Here is a 19,737-nt window from a genome sequence, read left to right as displayed (position 1 = left end):
ATCTTTCACACTTATGCCAATCAATTAAGCCTAAGAGTAACAAACAGGAATTTCAGTGGGTGGGACGCGCTCATAGAAAATTATGATCCAGAGTTCTTATTTGGTTTAACAAAAAGCTGTTGCGTCTTGTAAATTAAGTTAGCTCCTGTGACATGAAAAGTTTTAAGAGCAGAACCCTCTCCAGAGTTAGGGCTTTGCAGAGAACACGCTCTCTGTCGAGACGCAGGCACCATGGGCACGCAGCATCGACCTCCGCTGTGTGCCAGTCCTCACCTCTTACTTATAGACCCAGGGCCAAACACCCTGCTGTTGGAACCCTACTGCTTGGCTTCTTGTTGTAGCAAGAATTGCCTTGGGGGATTTGGAATTACTCTTCCTCGTGTTTGTTTTTTTGTGTGCAGGAATCCGTTCCTTCATTGCCACACTCGCCTATAAAAGAGACGCCTTCCAGAGCATTTCATCAGTACAGTAACAACATCTCCACTTTAGATGTGCACTGTCTGCCGCAGCTCCAGGAAAAAGCTTCGCCCCCAGCGTCACCGCCCATCACTTTCCCTCCTGCTTTTGAAGCAGCCAAAGTGGAGGCAAAGCCAGATGAGCTTAAGGTAACGGTCAAGTTAAAGCCTCGGCTAAGAACTGTCCCTGGTGGGTTTGAAGACTGTAGGCCGATCACTAAAAAGTGGAGAGGGATGAAGTGGAAGAAGTGGAGCATCCACATCGTGATCCCCAAGGGGACCTTCAAACCCCCCTGTGAAGATGAAATTGATGAATTTCTGAAGAAACTGGGCACTTCCCTGAAACCCGATCCTGTGCCCAAAGACTATCGGAAGTGTTGCTTCTGTCACGAAGAAGGCGACGGGTTGACAGATGGACCAGCGAGGCTGCTCAACCTCGACTTGGACCTGTGGGTCCACTTGAACTGTGCCCTGTGGTCCACGGAGGTGTACGAGACCCAGGCTGGTGCCTTAATAAATGTGGAGCTAGCCCTGAGGAGAGGCCTGCAGATGAAATGTGTCTTCTGCCATAAGATGGGGGCCACCAGCGGGTGTCACAGATTTCGATGCACCAACATTTATCACTTTACTTGCGCCATTAAAGCACAATGCATGTTTTTTAAAGATAAAACTATGCTTTGTCCCATGCACAAACCAAAGGGAATTCACGAGCAGGAATTAAGTTACTTTGCCGTCTTCAGGAGGGTCTACGTGCAGCGTGATGAGGTACGACAGATCGCCAGCATCGTGCAGCGGGGAGAGCGTGACCACACCTTCCGTGTGGGAAGCCTCATCTTCCACACGATCGGCCAGCTGCTTCCACAGCAGATGCAAGCGTTCCACTCTCCCAAAGCGCTCTTCCCCGTGGGCTACGAAGCCAGCCGGCTGTACTGGAGCACGCGCTACGCCAACCGCCGCTGTCGCTACCTGTGCTCCATCGAGGAGAAGGACGGGCGCCCCATGTTCGTCATCAGAATCGTGGAGCAAGGCCACGAAGATCTCGTCTTAAGTGACACCTCACCCAAAGGTGAGGCCCCGTCTGTAGGCTCCGCCGAGCCAGTCACTCCAGCGTTAGGCTAATGAATGTTTTATGTCAGTATTTCCATGGTTTTTCTCACGTCTGTTTCATATTTTATCACAACAGGTGTGGATTCTTCATTTACAAAAGCAAGTCTTAACTTCTTTGTATTTTCATACCTTGCTGTCTTTTTGTAAACACTTGCTAGAATTACTCTAAATCAGAATATATATTCCAACAGAGTTTATAAAATAAATAGGAGAATGATTTGCAGATAAAGGTTGCCTGTCACTTACATTGGGGACCCTCTTGTTAATGTCACCTAGAAGGTGGGAACCGTATTTAAAGCCATATTGTCTTGTCTCAGGAGCATCAGATATTAAACAGATTTAGAGCCAGAAATGAGACTTAATTTCAGCCTCTAGGGTTAAGCCTAGATTGTCATTTTTATTGATGTAGAAAGTGCTGCAGAACTGCTTTTTTTTTTTCAAGTTTAGCAGTTTTTTTAAAAAGTATGAAAATGCTCTAAAGATAATTCCAATGAAAATATCAATTTCATATTTTAATTTAACTCCGAGAGAAAAGGATGTATCTACAGATACTACTTAATTGGATTAATCATTTGAAAATCTAATATGCTGCTTGGCCAGCATGAAAGTGAGTTAACTACTTGTATGAATTTCAGTTATATTTAACTTTCTTTTCCACTTCTACTGTTTAATTTCCTTAATGTAACATATTCTTTTCCCCCAAACTTCATAAAGTTTTAAAAACTACTGCCATCCGATAAGCAGGTAATATACCAGGCTTGTTAGATCACTGCCCATGGGCTTTACTTGGATCTGATAAGTCTTTATGAGTGGTTGGTCTTCGTTTCGTCCTTGTTTTTATACTGTATCCTGTTTTCCTCTCTATTTAGCTAAGATCAAGTTTGTCATTAAAAAAATATCTTTTTATCCATACGTAGGTGTTTGGGATAAGATTTTGGAGCCTGTGGCATGTGTGAGAAAAGAGTCGGAAATGCTGCAGCTCTTCCCAGCCTACTTAAAAGGGGAGGATCTCTTCGGTTTGACCGTCTCTGCGGTGGCGCGGATCGCGGAATCAGTGAGTGCCGGGGCCGAGGCCGGAGAGCCACCCCCTGTCGCACGACGCACCTTACTTAACATGGGGCTGTCACTCTCACAACACTTCAAGGTAGTGGTTTTGTCGGGGGTGAACTCCTGTCGCTCTGAAAGAAAACGAGGCATCGGTGAGTCGTAGGCGTCTCCGTGCTCACTCGGTGAGGCAGCTCACCAGGCTCAGCACCAGCGCTAACGGCCACTTTCCCGCCCGGGGCCCAGGGTTGGTCACCAGAGCGCAGTTGGATTTCAGGAGCCCTTACTGTCTGACGCCTGCTTGTTACAAGCACGTGTGCCAATGAGTCTACCCGCAGCGCTTTTGGAAAACTGCATGATTATAAGGTATTGTTTTCAAGACAAAAGTCACTGATGGGTTTTCTTCAGAGAAGCAGTGGACACCCCGAAAGCCACTGAGCACTGTACCCAGTTGCTTCCTTTGGTGGAGCCCTGCCTAAATGATACGCATCTGTCATGTCTCCAGAGGACAGTGTCCACAAGAAACATACTCTAGAAAAGACCTTGAACACGAATGGTCTTAGGAGTTAACCTTAAGTGACCAGCTGCACTCCCAGGCCCCCGAGGGTGGTAAACGCATCACATGCAGTCAGGTTCTGAGCGCAGGCTGCTTCTGCTAACATGGCTTGAAAGAGCCTCTTGTGACCGACATTTTGAAAACGTTGATAAGTTATTTTCATGGAATTCAAGTTGGGCCATCCTTTGGCTGGCTCAAGATTGCCTGTAGTCTTGATCAGGTGAGTTAATTTTTCATTTATTTTGCTTCTCTCCAGCTCCCTGGGGTTGAGGCGTGTGAAAACTACACCTTCCGATATGGCCGGAACCCCCTCATGGAGCTGCCCCTGGCCGTCAACCCCACAGGTTGTGCCCGTTCTGAACCTAAAATGAGTGCCCATGTCAAGAGGTTTGTGTTAAGGTATTTTGTTTTGACTTCACATAGTACAGCCCAGGGTTTCCAGGCCTCTTAGGGGTTTTCTGTGCTTGATCTGTCTGCTGCTTACAAAGCCTGCTGCCTCTGGCTGTGTCTGTGCGGCCGCACCAGCTAGGCGGCTTTCCCTGTGTGTGCTGTCAGTGAGAACTTGAACCAGCCGGGCCCCTCAGAGGTGTCTCCGCTCTCCCTTTGTGTCCCCGTCGGCACGCCGTCGCCCACAGGCCTCACACCCTGAACAGCACCAGTGCCTCCAAGTCGTTCCAGAGCACGGTCACTGGGGAGCTGAGCGCACCTTACAGCAAGCAGTTCGTCCACTCCAAGTCGTCACAGTACCGCAAGATGAAAACCGAGTGGAAGTCCAACGTGTACCTGGCCCGGTCTCGGATTCAGGTGAGTGGGGCTTGGCTTCTGGGAGGAGGGGAGGTGGGCTGGAAGGGGGCTGGCGTCCGGCCCATGAGACAGGAGACCGTGGGCTGCAGAGAGAGAAACCCCGTCAGCCCGGGGCGCCGGCCGCTCCGTCCGCGGTCTTGGAGGGTGGATGCTTTACTCCCCCACGTGGAAGGACGGCTTGATGAGGGCTCACGGGACGCGGGGAGCGCAGTATCTTCCGCACGCGGGATCCACGGCGCTCACTAGGGCTCTTTCAAGGCACTTGTGAAAAATACAAACGAAAATAGTTTCAAAAGGTGCCCAGTTTCAGAAGCCTTCTCTTCATGAAATCATCGTGTAGTTTCTGCTGGATAGATGGTGGAACACCTTACAGGTAAAGCCATCTCGTGGCTAAGCATGTAACTTTGCACCTGTGGCCACACTTCCTGAAGAAACAAATGTCTATGCGGCATCTCCCCTTGGAGGCCCAGGATGGAGCCACGAGCTCTCACACTGCCAGCGTCCTCTGTCTCGAAGGCTGATCACCCTCCAGGCTCTTCATATCACTGAGCAGTGTCACCGTCTACTAACTGAGTGCGCTGGCCTCGTTACCCCAGACCCGAAGCGTCATCAGTTTCTGCTGCCTTTTTTCCTCCCTGAAGAGTTTCCCCAAATCCACTCCCAGCTCTGCTGCCTGTTTTAACCGCCCGTCTCACCTGCAGGCACTGCTGCAGGCCTGCCTGTCCCCCCCCGTCCGGTCCCCTCAGAAGCCAGGGCGGTCCCTTCACATAGAAACCTGATTTACACATTGTCTGTATTCATTGACGTTCTTCTTTCTGTAGAAACTTTTAGGACCTTCTCTTGATTCTTGAAATTTCGAATTTTTACCAAAGTGGGCCTGGGTTAGGGTCATTTTTATTTACAGCTTTCCCCACTGATGAGCCCTTTCAGCCTGAAGCAGTGTGGCCGTCGGTCTGAGAAATGTTTTTGTATTAATTCTTTTGCAGATTCCTACCTCTGTTTCTCCCTATACACAACTATTAGATCCCTGAGACCCGGGATCTCACAGTGTGGACCCCAGACTGTCAGCACCGGCATCACCTGGGGATTTGTGGGTTCGGGGTCCCCAGCCTTACTGAACCTGGCCCCTGAGGCAGGGCCCGCAGTGGTTCTGGTGCCGCCAGAGGAGGCTACCGTCCCAGGTCTCCCCGCCTGCTGTGGCCTTGTTTCTGGGCTCCTTGTCCTCATCCTGAGCTGCTTCTGCTTCATCTGCTGTCAGCGCTTTCTGCCCTTGATCTTTTTATCTGGTACCTTGTTTTCATATCACGAATGCAGGATCTTTCTGGTCTTTTTGCTGTTGCCTCAGAAATGGAGCCTCAAAAGATTGCACTCGTGCAGTGGCGTCTTCCTCCTCCGCTCAGTTCCTTCTGCGTTTAAAGTGTTCCCAGGCAGCTCGTCCACCCTGCCCATTCCTGGTCTTCGGTCTTGGTTTTGCTCCCTTACGTCATGTTAAGGGTTTCTTAACTACCTGCGTTCAGTCTGTCATCTTTAACCCGAAGCGTTTTTGAGAGTTTTTGATGTTTGGTCACCTTTTTTCTTCCTCCGTCCTGTCCACCTCCCAGGTAGTCATGTCAACGACCCAGTAAGTGTCCTGTGTCTTTTCCCTGCTACTCTCTTAGCACTACCTACACATCTGTGTGCACATGAAAAAGTGGGATTGTCTTACCTACGCTTTTCTGCATCTTCCTTTTCTCACTAATATTTACACCCCTCTAGAACAACTGAGGTAGCTCCAATTCATTCTCTTTAATGGCTCTGTGATGTTCCGTGATGCTGATGAACTGTAATTAATGAAACCATTCCACTACTAATGAGCCTGTATTTTGTTTACAGTTTTTTCCCACAACAAACAATGTTGCCATCAATGTCTTGTACAAATATCCCCATGTATTGGTAACTTCACTTCAGTGGTGTATAGGCCCCAAAGTGAGATTTCTGTGTTAGAAGTACATGTACTTTTCATTTTAGCAGACATTGCCTGTTTTCTAAAAAGGCTATAATTGCCCACTTCTTCCTGCTGTGTATGAGACTATTTTTCTCATTTTCCCATTGGTAGTGTTACCACCCTTTTGTATTTTTGCCAGCCTATTAAGCGTAGACCGACAGTGTCACCTCGATTGCAGCTGTTCGTGTTTGCCGTTTGGGTCTCTGCTCTTCTGTGACCTGCCTTTGTCCGTTGTGCACTTTATAAGAACTTGTACTATTAGGCAAAGGATGTTTTGTAGGGGAAAATACCTACCAGAAAGTATGGTATGCTTTTTCCTATAAGAGTTTTAATTTTTATATAGTCAAACGTATAATTTTCTGTAGCTTCTATTCTTGGTTAAGACGGTAGGTTGCATATGTACTTTCTTAGATTTTTTTTCTTTCAGGAATTTTATTCTTTATGTTTAAGACAAATTTATTTTTTTTCCATTGAACAACCAGTTGTGGAAGCACCATTTAGTATTGGGTTGGCCAAAAAGTCCGTTGGGGTTTTTCTGTAAGATTTGTGGAAAAACTCAAACGAACTTGTTGGCCAACCTAATAATGTATATAACCCATCCATTTAAACTGAATTTTAGTACTTCCAAACTACTGTACATTAAGTTTTCACGTGTGCCTGGGTCTATTTGGATTCTCTGTTCATTTCCACTGATCTTCTTGTCTCTTATACCAAACTGTATTCATCTCCATATAGATTCTTCTTGTGTGTTCTAGTTTGTTCAGCTCTGAGTCTCATCTGGAATTGAACAGATAAATTGCATAAGTGGTTTTTTTCAGAAGTTAATTCAATTCACATACCAAAATTTCTAACAGCAGCACACCCTGTACTGTGTGCTCCCAGGTGGTGCTTGGTGAGGGCTGTGTCTGGTGGGGATCTGGTCAGTTTTGGCTGAGAATGCAGAAACTCAAATTATAATCATCCCTTAGAGTTAGCCCTGTTTCTGTTCTGTAAGCTTATTGTTATGTCAGGTCCTTTTAGAAATGGTGGGATAAAATAAATAGCAGAAGCCACTAGCCTGTTGAGTTGTTGGGGTCTGGGAGTGATATTACACACAAGATAAGACAGCCAGTTAGAAGAAGCGCTCAGCCAGTCAGCAGAATCACTTTGTAAAAATGCCCTAAGAGTTTAGTGTCAAAAAGATACAAAAACAAGGTAGTGATACCATAGTTGTAGGTGAGAAGATTGTCCAGTGTTCAGGGTTCAGGTGAGAGTGTGGTCAGTGAGAAGGTCAGGTGAGTTCAGGTGGGGTCTTCAGTGTGGCTTCTGCCGTGACCCAAGGGTGGTACCTTTGTGTGAAAGAGGCTGCAGGCCAGTTGCCCGTGGAAGCCAAGTGGTTCTGAGGTGTGTACACGTGCGTTTCCTCAGGGGCTGGGCCTGTACGCCGCTCGGGACATCGAGAAGCACACCATGGTCATCGAGTACATCGGGACCATCATCCGGAACGAAGTCGCCAACAGAAAGGAGAAGCTCTACGAGTCCCAGGTGAGCACGGCGCCCCTGCTGTGCCATCCGACAGCCGCTGGCGCAGGGCCGGATCTGACCGGATCTGACCGTCACGCTGGTGGGAGTGCAGTGTCGAACAGAGCCACGTCTGGATATTTTTGTATTTTCCTCCCGTTTTTTCTGTCGGTCTTACTGTCTGCGAGGATGTGGCTGGATGTGGCTTCACAGGCCACCTGCCAACGTGTTGGTTCCGTTCACGGCTTGTAGACGTCACCTGACGGGCTGGCGTGTTGTCCCCGCGAGTGTGACGGGGGTGTGTGTCGGCACACGTCCGGCTTTGCCCCCTCACGTGGACGGGAATGCAGAAGGGGTTCTGACCTCTTTCTCTTTCAGAACCGAGGCGTGTACATGTTCCGCATGGACAACGACCACGTGATCGATGCCACGCTCACAGGAGGGCCTGCAAGGTGAGGGGGGGTTCTGAGCGGGAGGTGCGATGCGTCTGTGCGCTCACTGTGGCCTTTCAGTCATGGAGAGAATTTTTATTTAAAATTGTATGCTTGGGCCTTCCCTGGCGGTCCAGTGGTTAAGACTCCCCGCTGTCACTGCCAGGGCCCCAGGTTCAGACCCTGGTCAGGGAACTAAGATCCCACAAGGCGTGCAGCCAAAAAAAAAAAGTGTGTGTATTCTATTAATGGACAGATAGAAATGTAATTAGAAAAACTTTTCCCTGTGAGCTGAAAGATTTTTTTTAAAGCTTCTTCCAAAGTCTTATAGTAAGTAGTTTCTGAAACGGCGGCTTGCAGGTACATCAACCACTCGTGTGCACCTAACTGTGTGGCCGAGGTGGTGACTTTCGAGCGAGGACACAAGATCATCATCAGCTCCAGCCGGAGGATCCAGAAGGGAGAAGAGGTAAGCGCGGGGCCGCACCATGCGGCCCCCTCCCTGCGGGCGGCACTCGACTCCTCTGTGCACATAATCTGCTCAGCGGTTTGCAGTCCTTCGCGGCTAGCAAGGCCCTCCTCCTGGAAGGTCAGCCTCGGCCGCCCTGCACATCTCGGCCCGACGGTCTTTGCCCTGCAGATCCCACGTCCCCGCGTCGCTCGTGTGAACGGGCTCCTCTCGACCCCCATGCTGTCCGTTTGGCTCGGTGACCCTCTCTTTAAAATGACGCCCGTCGTCGAGCTCATGGCCGAGAATATCACGGGATTGGTGCCTCGTGGCTCACGTGAGGTCACCCTGAGGCTGTAGGCGGCAAATCTGGGGGTCCCCGTGGCTCCTCTCACACTCGGGGCCGGTACAGCCTTACAGGCTTTTCTACCGACAGGTTCTTAGACAGTGCGGTGGCCTCGTTAGGTGTTCTTCCCTTGCCCCATGGGTTACTTTGGCCCAGCACGTCGGCTGTTAGGATTGTTATTAGTCTTGATCGCCTTGTTTACGTTTCCTGACTTTGTCACAATCGTGACGAGCTCGCGTTTCGCCGTGTGCTCCGTGCCTGGAATCGGGGTGTCCTGGGAAGCGGCTCGGGTTCCGTGCGGTGTGGGTTCTGTGGGGAACCTCCCCTGTTCAGGGAGGAAGGTGCCTGAGGCTCTTTTCTGGGTTTGAGCCCCCAGCCCTACGTGAACAGAGCTGTGAGATTATACTTGTATGTTTTGGTCATCTTTTTGGAATGTGCTTTTTTTAAATCAAGAATTGACCCGAGGGGGCTTCCCTGGTGGCGCAGTGGTTGAGAGTCCGCCTGCCGATGCAGGGGACGCGGGTTCGTGCCCTGGTCTGGGAGGATCCCACATGCCGCAGAGCGGCTGGGCCCGTGAGCCATGGCCGCTGAGCCCGCGCGTCCGGAGCCTGTGCTCCGCAACGGGAGAGGCCCCAACAGTGAGAGGCCCGCGTACGGCAAAAAAAACCAAAAAACAAGAATTGACCCGAGGCCTATTTTGCACATCTCACCAACTTGAGTAAATTAGAGAAAGTATGTGAGGACCCCAGGGTGGTGTCACGGCGTGGGGACAGATGGAGGCTCGGCACTCCCGCGCCCTGCTCGCGCCCCTCCGCGTGGGCTGCGTAAGCCCTCCAGCCTGTACTTCACCTTACGTACAAAGAGAAACAATTCCTCACGGAGTTCCTGTAAGAACTCAGTAAATACCCGTGTGTTCCCTTCCGGTGTCAAAGGGAAGTCTTTGCAAATAGTGTCCCGGAGTATTTGAATCAGAGGGACCTTGGCCATATCAGGTTTCTCAGGAGTCGGGGCCCCGGGGTGAGGCTTACACTGTGGGAATCACGCAGACCCCGTCCACCCTGACAGCAGGGTTGATCTGAGATATTAACGATAACGCGGTTGCGCCTAAATAGAACAACGTCTTTTAAATATTCTCGTATGTGAGGAGAGATGGAGGAGAAGGATGTTCGCAGGCCAGAGCGATTCATCTCTGCCCATCTCGTTGCCCCATCCGGCAAGAAAGGGGCGGGGACAGGGGGCTTGTCCCACCCAGGGCAGCGGGCCCGGCACCGCGGCGCGTGGTGTGGAAATGCACCGGCTGCCCTCGCCGCCTCCGGCTTGGCCCCAGAATAGCGCCTCCCGCTTGCCTCGGGCCCCGCGGGATCCCCCGGAAGAGCACGGCCAGCGAGCTCCGCGACTTCCTTTTGAGGTTCCCCCACCTCCCCACCCGAGTCCCACGGCCCCTCAACGCGTCAGGGCTTCCTTTAATTCCGTCCGTCTGTGGGCTGGCTGTGCGCAGCAGGCAGAGCGGGGCCTTTCTCACACTGTGTCTTTGCTGTGGGCAGCTTTGCTATGACTATAAGTTTGACTTTGAGGACGACCAGCACAAGATCCCCTGTCACTGTGGCGCCGTGAACTGCCGGAAGTGGATGAACTGACGCGTTCCCCGCTGTCTCAGAGGGCGGCTCGTCCCTAGGAAGGAGCGATTCAACACAGCATTTGAATTTCGCAGACGGAAAGATGTTTTTGTTTTCTGTTTTGTGACTTTGTGGAAACTAGCTTCTGGGAGTCCTGATTTCCTCCGTGCTTTAGGTTAGAGGAGCACCGGGAGAAAGCCGACCGAAGCAACTTTCCCGAAGTGGCTGAGGTTAAAGAATTACAGAATGGTCCAGCACTTTTTTTTTCTTTTTCTTTCCTTTCTTTTTTCTTTTTGAGGGTGGGTTTTGTTTCGTTATGCTTCTTTAGTCTCACTAAGGAGAAACTTTTACTGGGGCAAGAGCCGATGGCCGCCCTGCCCCGCCCCAGGGCAGAGGCCTTCCTGTGAATGTAAGACTGAAATCACCAGCGAAAGGGAGACGTCCAAAGTGCTGGCCACCGCCTTATCTGAAAAAGGGGCAGGCCCTCTAATTTAAAAGTTTTTAAATAAAGTAGACACCACTGAACAAGGAATGTACTGAATGACTTCCTTAGGGATAGAGCTAAGGGATAATAACTTGCACTAAAATACATTTAAATACTTGATTCCATGAGTCAGTTTATTGTAGTTTTTGATTTCTGTAAAATAAGAGAAACTTTTTGTATTTATTATTGAATAAGTGAATGAAGCTATTTTTAAATAAAAGTTAGAAGAAAGCCAAGCTGCTGCTGTTACCTGCAAAACTAACAAACCCTGTTACTTTGTACAAATATGTAAATATTTTGAGAAAAAATACAGTATAAAAATAGTTATTGACCAAATGCTACCAGGCTCTGCAGCAGCTCGGGTGCTTATAAAATGTTCATAGGGATGTTACAATATAATTTTGTTATTAAATATGCCATTATAATTATGTAATAACCAAAATTTCAACCTAGAGTGTTTGGGGTTTTTTGGAAACGACGGTCTGTTAGTACTTAATTGTTTTATACACCTTACTTCTCACAGAACAGCGTGTACGCTATGACTACAACTTTTATAGCCGTTTTGGTAATTTAAACAGATTTTTCATATTATATTGTTGCATCCCTACTTCTTCAGTCAGGTTTTTTTGTGCTTACAAGTTGTGATAACTGTGAATAACGGCTTAAAAATACCCCCAAATGGAGGCTGAATTTTTCTTCAGCAGAAGTAGTTTTGACTAGAACTTTGTTTCAAGCCACAAAGAATCATGTAAACATACTAGGATCATGTAGCAGGAACTCTAATCTAACTCTCTAGTCTTCTGTTTAACACAAAAATTTGAAAAAGGAAAAAAAAAAAAAAAAAAGGAGAGATGTGACCATGCTTGCAGCTGCAGGACCCCGGCAGTAGGGTTTTGGAAGATGTAATTTTCAACTGTGTTTGTATGAACAGTTTGTTTACATTTCTTTAATAAAAAAACACACTGTTTTGTGTTTGCTTGTAGAAACTTAATCAGCATTTTGAACCAGGTTAGCTTTTTATTTTGTACTTAAAATTCTGGTACTGACACTTCACAGGCTAAGTATAAAATGAAGTTTTTGTGTGCACAATTCAAGTGGACTGTAAGCTGTTGGTATATTCAGTGATGCAGTTCTGAACTTGTAATGTATATGGCATGATGTATTTTTATCTTACAGAATAAATCAATTGTATATATTTTTCTCTTGATAAATAGCTGTATGAAATTTGTTTCTTGAATATTTTTCTTCTCTTGTACAATATTCTGACATCCTACCAGTATTTGTCCTACCGGGTTTTCGTTTTGTTTTCTGTTCTGTATAATAGTATCTAATGTTGGCAAAAATTGAATTTTTTGAAGTATACAGAGTGTTATGGGTTTTGGAATTTGTGGACACAGATTTAGAAGATCACCATTTACAAATAAAATATTTTACATCTACAAAATGCTGCCTGAGTCTCTGTTGGCGTTCTGGTCACAGCTTGGAAGCTGATGAGCACTGGAACTTCACCGACAGCCTGGCCCAACCTTCCAGAGTGACTGGCGTGTGGACGTGATCAACTTGGTTCTCTCCCTTTTCAGATGAAGAGTTTAGATCTAAGTTCTAAGGGGGCTGCTAAGAATTGAAACTGCTCAGAATCCCATTCAACTTCCTACAACAGCTTGTGCTTCACGAAGAGCCTAAAACAGCTTCTGCACCGCGTGATTTTACAGAAGGTCTCCAAGCCCCCATCATCTGACCATTTCTTTTAAATGCCCGTCTGAAACGCCTCCGTCTGTGAAGCTGTCCATCTGGATGGGGCTGGACACGGTCACGTCTGTGCCGGGCTGTAAAGCTCTTGCTCGGGGCGGCCTTTCCTTGGAGCTCACGCTCGATTTCTCACCGTCAGACACACGAGGAAGGAAGCTTCAAGGCATCGCCGCGCCAAGGCTCAGACGGGCGAGCCGGATGCTTCCGGCTATCAGCTCGGCTGACCTGGATGGATCCGGCCTCCCAGGGAGAGGGGCGCTGGTCTGGGGCCGAGGAGAAGCGGAGCTCGTGAGTCTGCAGGAGGAAGCGGTGTCGTGCGAAGCGTCTGTCGCACCAACGCCCAGTGACAGGCGGCTGTCTCTGCAGGGCCAGCCGGTGCCTCAGACCCCAGGCGCCCCTTGCAGTGGGCCCTGGGGTGACACTGGGGCAGGAGCAGCTGTGGCCCCAGCTGTCAGCTGCCGCTGTTCCCTTGTTCTTTGACCACACACTCAACTCACCTACTCAGTGCCTGGAAGGACCAGAACGTGACACGGGTCCCTGTGTCACTGAGCTTGTAACCTGATGGGGACACAGACAAAGACAGGTGGTTCTTGAGCTGGCAATGGAGCGGGGAGGTGGGTGGGGACCAGGAGAGGCCGCCCTGAGCAGTGAGGACTCAGGGCTGGCAGGACCCGTCCTGTTCCTGCCACGACGTCTGGACCGGCACACGCCTCACCCGTGGTTCCTCAGGGTTCTCGAAACTTTCGTGGTCTTCTGGAATGAGCCCACGGTCTCCTTCGTAGGAAGGGGGAAGAGCCCCTTCTCGCTGTCGTCGTGTCCCCCACTGCCGGCTCTCTGGGATCCCTGTCCCCGTGGCATGTCCACCCAGAGCTGCCGGAGGCGTCGGGGGTCTCGCTGGGCTGCGTCTCTTGTCTTCCAGGAGGGTGTGGCGTTTGCTGCGCCGATGCTGCCGAGGCCTCCAGGGTCAGGTTCATGGCTCTTCGCTGCGGCCCAGACCCCCCCGGGCAGGCTCCCGATGGGGCTTCTGACGTTCTCTCCCTGCAGGTCAGGGTTCGCATATTTGAAGACTTCCTTCTGGCCCCAGAAGTTCTTTTAACCCAGTTCTTATCGCAGCCACTGAGGTGGGAAGTGGCTCCCCTGTGTTTCTTTGGCTACAACCGTCACCTGCTTTGCTCCAAGAAAGTCCCCGCAGGCGTGGCGCCCGCCGGCCCTCCGCTCCCCCACCCCCACCCCCCACCACCACCCCCCCCCCGCCGCTGGCCGCGCGGCGCTCCCAGGCCTGTCCTCAGCCGGCTTGCCCGCTGCAGCCCCACCCAAACCTCCCCCTCCTCCACGCGGTGACAACTTCCCAAGCATCTGCCTCCTTCACTCCAAAGCCAGGGACGGTCGGCAGCCCTGTCGCCATTACAGCAGCTTCTCCTGTGACCGGAAAAGCTACACTTCCAAGGCTCGGTGCTTATTTTCTTGCCCAGAGCTGGTCCACCAGGATTCCCTAACCCTGGAGGTGGCCGTTCTCCCCCTGCCCCCGGGGGCACCGACAGGCACCAACCATCTAGCTGTCCTCTGGGGCCTCACCCCGCAGCCTGGCCCGAGGCCCCTTCACCTGCAGGACAAAGCGACCTGCCACCCCCTGCCCCGGACACGTGTGTTCAGGCCTCTGTGCCGTCCGCCTAGACCGCTCCCCCAGGAAGCCCTCCCCACCCTCGTGCCCCAGCCCGTGAGCGCCGCGTACACATAGAGCTTTAGTTTTACTTGACAGTCTCAACAGGGCATGGACTGGCACTTTCAGCCCAAAGGAGAAGAAAGAAGAGCAGGTGTGTGGGTTCCTCACCTTCCCCCCCACCCACCCAGCTTCCACCGGGGCTCAGCGGACCCCCTGGCACAGGCGCAGCTGTGCTCGCTGCCCACCCTGCCCCCTGTAGCCCCTCCATCCCAGAGAGGGGCTTCCAGCTCCTGGAACCCAGCTGACAGAGGAAGAGATGGTCAATTTCTGAAACAAAGTGATACATTACTCTTGACAGTATAGATTAATACCTGTGTAAAATATTTGACGTTTTGTAATTAAAATACCCTTATTTTTATTTAATAAAAAATGTTTGTATTGGAATAACGGAATCACTAAATGTCAGACCTAGAGATCGTGTAGCTCAGTGGTTTTCAATATTTTTAAGCAACAGAACGTTTACAAAATTATTTAGACCTTTACTCTAAGTAGTATTTGCACGTGGTGAAAATTCAAAATGTACCAGAAAGCACATAGTAAAAGCTAGGTCTCTATGCCGTGTCTCTCGGCCAATTTCCCCACCCACTGGAAACCACTGCTACTGTTTTCCTGCAGATCCATCCAGAAATATTTTATGTGTATTCAAGCACATTCACCCACAGACACACACATACGTATAAAATGTCCATGTTTACCCTTAAAAACAAAAGGAGGGAGGGGGAACAACAACCAAAAAAACAAAACTAGAAGATGTTTAGGTAGTTTACAGTTTTTCCTCATGAATTATGCTGTGATGGACATCTACGGGTATGTACCTCAAGTAAACTGCATTAGAGCAATTTACTGGACTTTTAAATAAATGTTTTATTTGGGGATAATTTTAGATTTACAGAAAAGTTGCAAAGATAATATGGAGAGTTCCCAAATACCCCTTGTCCCGTCTCCCCTAATGTTAATATTTTATAGAACGTTCTTTTTATCGAAATGAAGAGATTAACCGTGGTGCGTTCCTATTAAGTAAACTAAATACATTGTTCAGATTTCACCAGTGTTTTCAGTCATGTCCTTTTTCTGTTCCAGGACCCCATCCAGGCCACCACACTGCATTCGGTCACCGTGTGTCTTTGGTCCCCTCTGGTGACAGTGTCTCAGGTTGGCCTTGCTTTTCATGACCTTGACAGTTCTGATTTGACTGTTTCCTTCCTCATTATGTTCAAGTTTTCCTTTAAAACTTTTAGCACATTTTTATAAGAGCTACTTTTAATAACCGTTGTCTGCTAATTCTATCATCTCTTTCATTTCTGGGTCTCTTTAGTTAACTGATTGTTCTTTTTTCTCCTGCTGACACAGGTCGCATTTTCTTGCCTTTTCCACATCTAGTAATTTTTACTGAATTCCAGAGTCTGTGCTTTCACGTTGAAGGCTGGGTGGTGTTGTGTTCTCATTCTGGCAGCAGTTAAGCTGCTTGAGCATTGGTCCCTCCTTTTGAAGCTGCTCTTAGGATGAGCCTTAACTAGGCCTCACTGCTGAGGCCTGGCCCTTTGAGGGAACACACGGATGCCCTTGTTACTCAGCGCCGTGTCTTGGCTGCTGTGGTCTCTGGAAGTGGTTCAGTTCTTAGCTTCCCAGGACGCGTTCTTTCCTTGGAACGTGTTCTCGGCTCAGCCTCGTGGGGTCACGATGACCTGTGGACAGTGATGTGGTCAGACTCAAAACAGAGACCCTTTCTCTGTGTGCTCCCTCCGGCCCTACATTCTGTGCTGCAAATTCTGGCCCTGCTGGCCTCCCTGAGCTGTTCTCCGTCTTGGTTCAGGGCAGAAAGCTGGGGTGAGGTGAGGCTCACCTTGTTCTCTGGATACTGTCCTGCAGTCCTGTGATCCCATGTTTGACAAGAGTCGTACTCTGTATTTTTTCCTACTTTGCTAGTTGTTTACCCCAGGAGGACAAGCCTAGACCCCACAGATGTAGTAATTTTCTCATTTCTTTTTGATCAAATTTTTTCCTTCTCATCAAATTCTGTTTTCTTTAAAGGCATTATTTACCATATTTCTTCACCGCTGCTGTGTTCCTTTTATTCTTCATTTCTGAAATTATTTCTTCTAATTGCAGATTTTTGCTTGAGTTCTGTCATTGGTGAGCTTTCGAATTCTGCTTTATGTTGTCATTTCACACGACTTATGTCTTCTGGTTTGTTCTGAACGAGTGTTGCGGTTTTGATTGGTTCTGGGGGCCTGTCCTCCTGGCGTGCTGTCATTCTGTCTTCCCCGTGTCACCTCAGCCTTTTCCCCTGCTTGATGCAGTGGTCATAGGACCGGGGCTGCGAGTACGAAGGCTGTCAACAGGGATGTTTTCTAACGACGCTTCTTGTTTTCATTTTACCCTTTGTCAGAATTCCTGAGGGCCTGAAGGGACAGGATGTGCCTTCACCCCCATCTGGCAAAACTGGGGCTGACAGTGAATGCAGCTTTATTGCCCGGTGCTGAAGGCAGCCCACTCGTTCTGCACTGGGTAACCGTACCCTCTCTGAATGGCAGTGGACTGGGGGGCAAGGACTTCCCAGACTAGTATTGCTCCCTGCAGTGTAGACCAGCACAGTGACCGAACCGAATGTCCGTCCCTTCTAAAGGTGGAAAACGTCTGGGTATAAATGAAAACAAGGAAAAACAGTAGCCAAGGGTAAAGGAATGAATAAAGGGTTATGTGGTGGGAACCTAATATTTCATTGGCACCTTGAGAGATTGTACCGGATGCCTCAAAGGGGGAAGCCATATATGGCTGGGACCACTTCTGATTTTGGAACCTGACTGGACTGAACAGAAGCCTGCAAACCCGAGTGGCCTCACCCTGGGAGATTCTCATACAATATGACGACGGACTGGATGGTTCCTGAGGACTGAATGGCCCAGTAACGTGCCAGTGCCTTTTGGTTTCTGTGGTTGTTTTGCTACTGGGGATCCACGTTCGAAGATCGGGGGGTAAACTGCGCTACTGTGATTTATATTCGATGCATTTTTGGTCTTTGTCCCCATTTCCGGCAGACATCTCCTAAAACCCTTGGAATAACGTGGGCGGTGAGAACGACAAAGGTGTCTTCCGTTGCATGCGTGAACAGCGTGGTAGCGGCTGCCGGGAGTGCCTGGCCGCCGCCTCCGCAGCCAGGCTTGAGCTTTCCTTTTTCTCCGTTGGACCTCTCCTGCACGATTTTTATTCTCCTCCCAGCAGTTTCTCCCCAGTCTGGGGCCCTGACCTGGAGAGAAGCCCTGGCGGGAAGTTTCCAGAGTTCAGAGGCACTGGGGCGCGTGGGCCCCCTGCACTGCTCCCGGCTTAGCTGCAGCTCTCAGACTCACCACCGTGTTTCCAGCTGACACCTGTTCCCGATTTCGGGCTCTCTCATGCTCGGATCCACCAGTGTTGCTGCTTCCTTTTGCTTTCTGTCATGTGCGTGGCAATAACACACAGGGCTTACAGCTGTTAGTTGGTTTCCCTACCCACTTTATTTTAGAGACGGTGAGGCTACCTTGTCACCTCGTTAGTTTGAAAACGTTATCCTTGGGTCTTCGGTTTGGCCGTGTAGCTGCTCTGACTGTACGTGCGTATTGACTGGGGGAACATCCGAAAGCTGTGCTGCAACAGCTTATCTGCCATCTCAGAACCCACATCAGTGTTTTAGCCATTTTAATGGGTGTGAAGTGGTATCTGATTGTGGCTTTACTTTGCATTTCCCTGATAATTGTGACATTTAACACCTTTTCACAGGCTGAGCCATTTTCTACATCTTTGGTGAAGCGTCTATTCAAGTATTTTATCCATTTTGAAAATTGGTTTAAATTAATTGAATTTTAAGCACTTTATACACTCTGGGTACTAGTCTGTGGTTTACCTTTTTGTTTTCTCAATGGTGTCTTGAGCAGAAGCTTTTAATTTTGATGAAGTCCAATTCATCTTTGACGACTACTTCTTCCAGTGAGTAATCTTTGCCTCCCCTAAAGTTATGAAGGCATTCTTTGTTTTCCTCTAAAAGCTGTATAGTTTTCTTTTTTCTATTTAGATCTATGACCATCTTGAGGTAATGTTTGTGTACGGTATAAGGTAGGGGTCAAGGTTCATTTTTGTCCATAGGGATATAAAATTCTTCCAGCACCATTTGTTGTAAAGATTATTTTTCCCCAGTGGGTTTTGGTTCCTTTGCTGAAAATCAATTGCCCATATACGTGTGGGTCTATTTTTGTTCCACCAATCAATTCTTTATCTGTAAGTCATTATTACAGTCCGTCTTGAATTGGTGCATGTGCTCCAACTTTATTCTTTACAAAATTACTTTGGCCACTCTTAGTCCTGTGTGTTTCCATATAAATCTAAATTTGAAAATTAGATTGTCACCTTCTACAGAAAGTCTACTGGGATTTTGATGGAGTACAGTATTAAATCTGTAGGTCAAATTGTAGAGAATTTACAACCTAACAATATTGAGTTTTCTAATTCATGAATATAGAGCATAGTTCTCCATCTATTTAGGTTTTCTTTAATTTCTCTCAGCAATGTTTTGTATTTCTCATTGCACAAATCTTAAAATTAAGTTTTCGTATTTTTGATGCTATTGTAAATTGCAATTACAATCCCATTATTTTTTATTTTGAACTGTTTGTTGCTACTATATAGAGGTACAGTTCATTTTTATTATTTTTTTAAATAAGTTTGTGGGGTCTTTTTATTTTTTATTTTTCTGGCCACACAGCTTGTGAGAATCTTAGTTCCCTGATGAATCAAACCCGGGCCCTTGGCAGTGAGAGAGTCCCAACCACTGGACCGCCAGGGAATTCCCACAATTCATTTTTATGTTGACCTTTTATCTTGTGATCCTGATAAACTCCTTTACTCTATCTAGTAGTATTTTTGAAAACTCCGTGATTTTCTACACACTTGGTCATAGTCTGCAGGTCGACAGTTTTACGTCTTCCTTTCCAATGTACGTGACCTTTATTGCTTTTTCTTGCCTGTAGCAGTGGCTAAGGCTTTCACTACAAATGTTGAATGTAAGTGGTAAGTACGGGCATCCTTGTTCCTAAACCAGTTTTTTGTTTGTTTGTTTTTAATGATCCTACCTATAGTTCTCCATAGATGCCCTTTATCACGTTGAGGAATTTTCCTTCCGTTCTAGTTTGTTGAGTTTTTACTGTTAATGGGTACTGTTAATGAATTCTGATTTTCCTGCAAGATCCTAAGCCTTTTCTCTTGTATTATTAAATCATAATTAACACTGATTCTCTAATCTTAAAGCAGCTTTGCATTCCTGGGATAAAACCCACTTGTTCATAATATACCATCCTTCTTACGTATACTGGATGTGATTTGCCAATATTTTGTAAGGGCCTTTTAATTCTATATTCATGAAGGACACTGGCCTATGATTTCCTGGTGTACTCCTTTTAAGATGAATAGTTAAGGCTTCCTCATAACGTCAAAATTTCATAGAAGTTTTCCAGAAAAGGT

General features: G+C 48.1%; 1 protein-coding gene across 1 annotated transcript in view; it reads left to right on the top strand.

Annotated features, from left to right (window-relative positions):
- Nucleotides 1-10,312, top strand: part of KMT2C (lysine methyltransferase 2C) — a gene marked incomplete at both ends in the record, with an annotated part of 286,382 nt that extends 276,070 nt beyond the window's left edge. Inside the window, 8 exons of the mRNA XM_079711888.1 lie at nt 402-1,521; nt 2,480-2,616; nt 3,419-3,561; nt 3,798-3,966; nt 7,358-7,474; nt 7,829-7,902; nt 8,242-8,350; nt 10,220-10,312. Coding sequence (XP_079568014.1) covers nt 402-1,521; nt 2,480-2,616; nt 3,419-3,561; nt 3,798-3,966; nt 7,358-7,474; nt 7,829-7,902; nt 8,242-8,350; nt 10,220-10,312 — 1,962 coding nt within the window. The remainder of the gene's footprint in view (nt 1-401; nt 1,522-2,479; nt 2,617-3,418; nt 3,562-3,797; nt 3,967-7,357; nt 7,475-7,828; nt 7,903-8,241; nt 8,351-10,219) is intronic.
- Between the last annotated feature and the right edge of the window lie 9,425 nt (nt 10,313-19,737).

The sequence above is a fragment of the Hyperoodon ampullatus genome (genome assembly GCF_949752795.1).
Source record: "Hyperoodon ampullatus genome assembly, chromosome: 9".
NCBI lineage: Eukaryota > Metazoa > Chordata > Mammalia > Artiodactyla > Ziphiidae > Hyperoodon > Hyperoodon ampullatus.
This window is presented reverse-complemented; position numbering and strand designations above follow the sequence as displayed.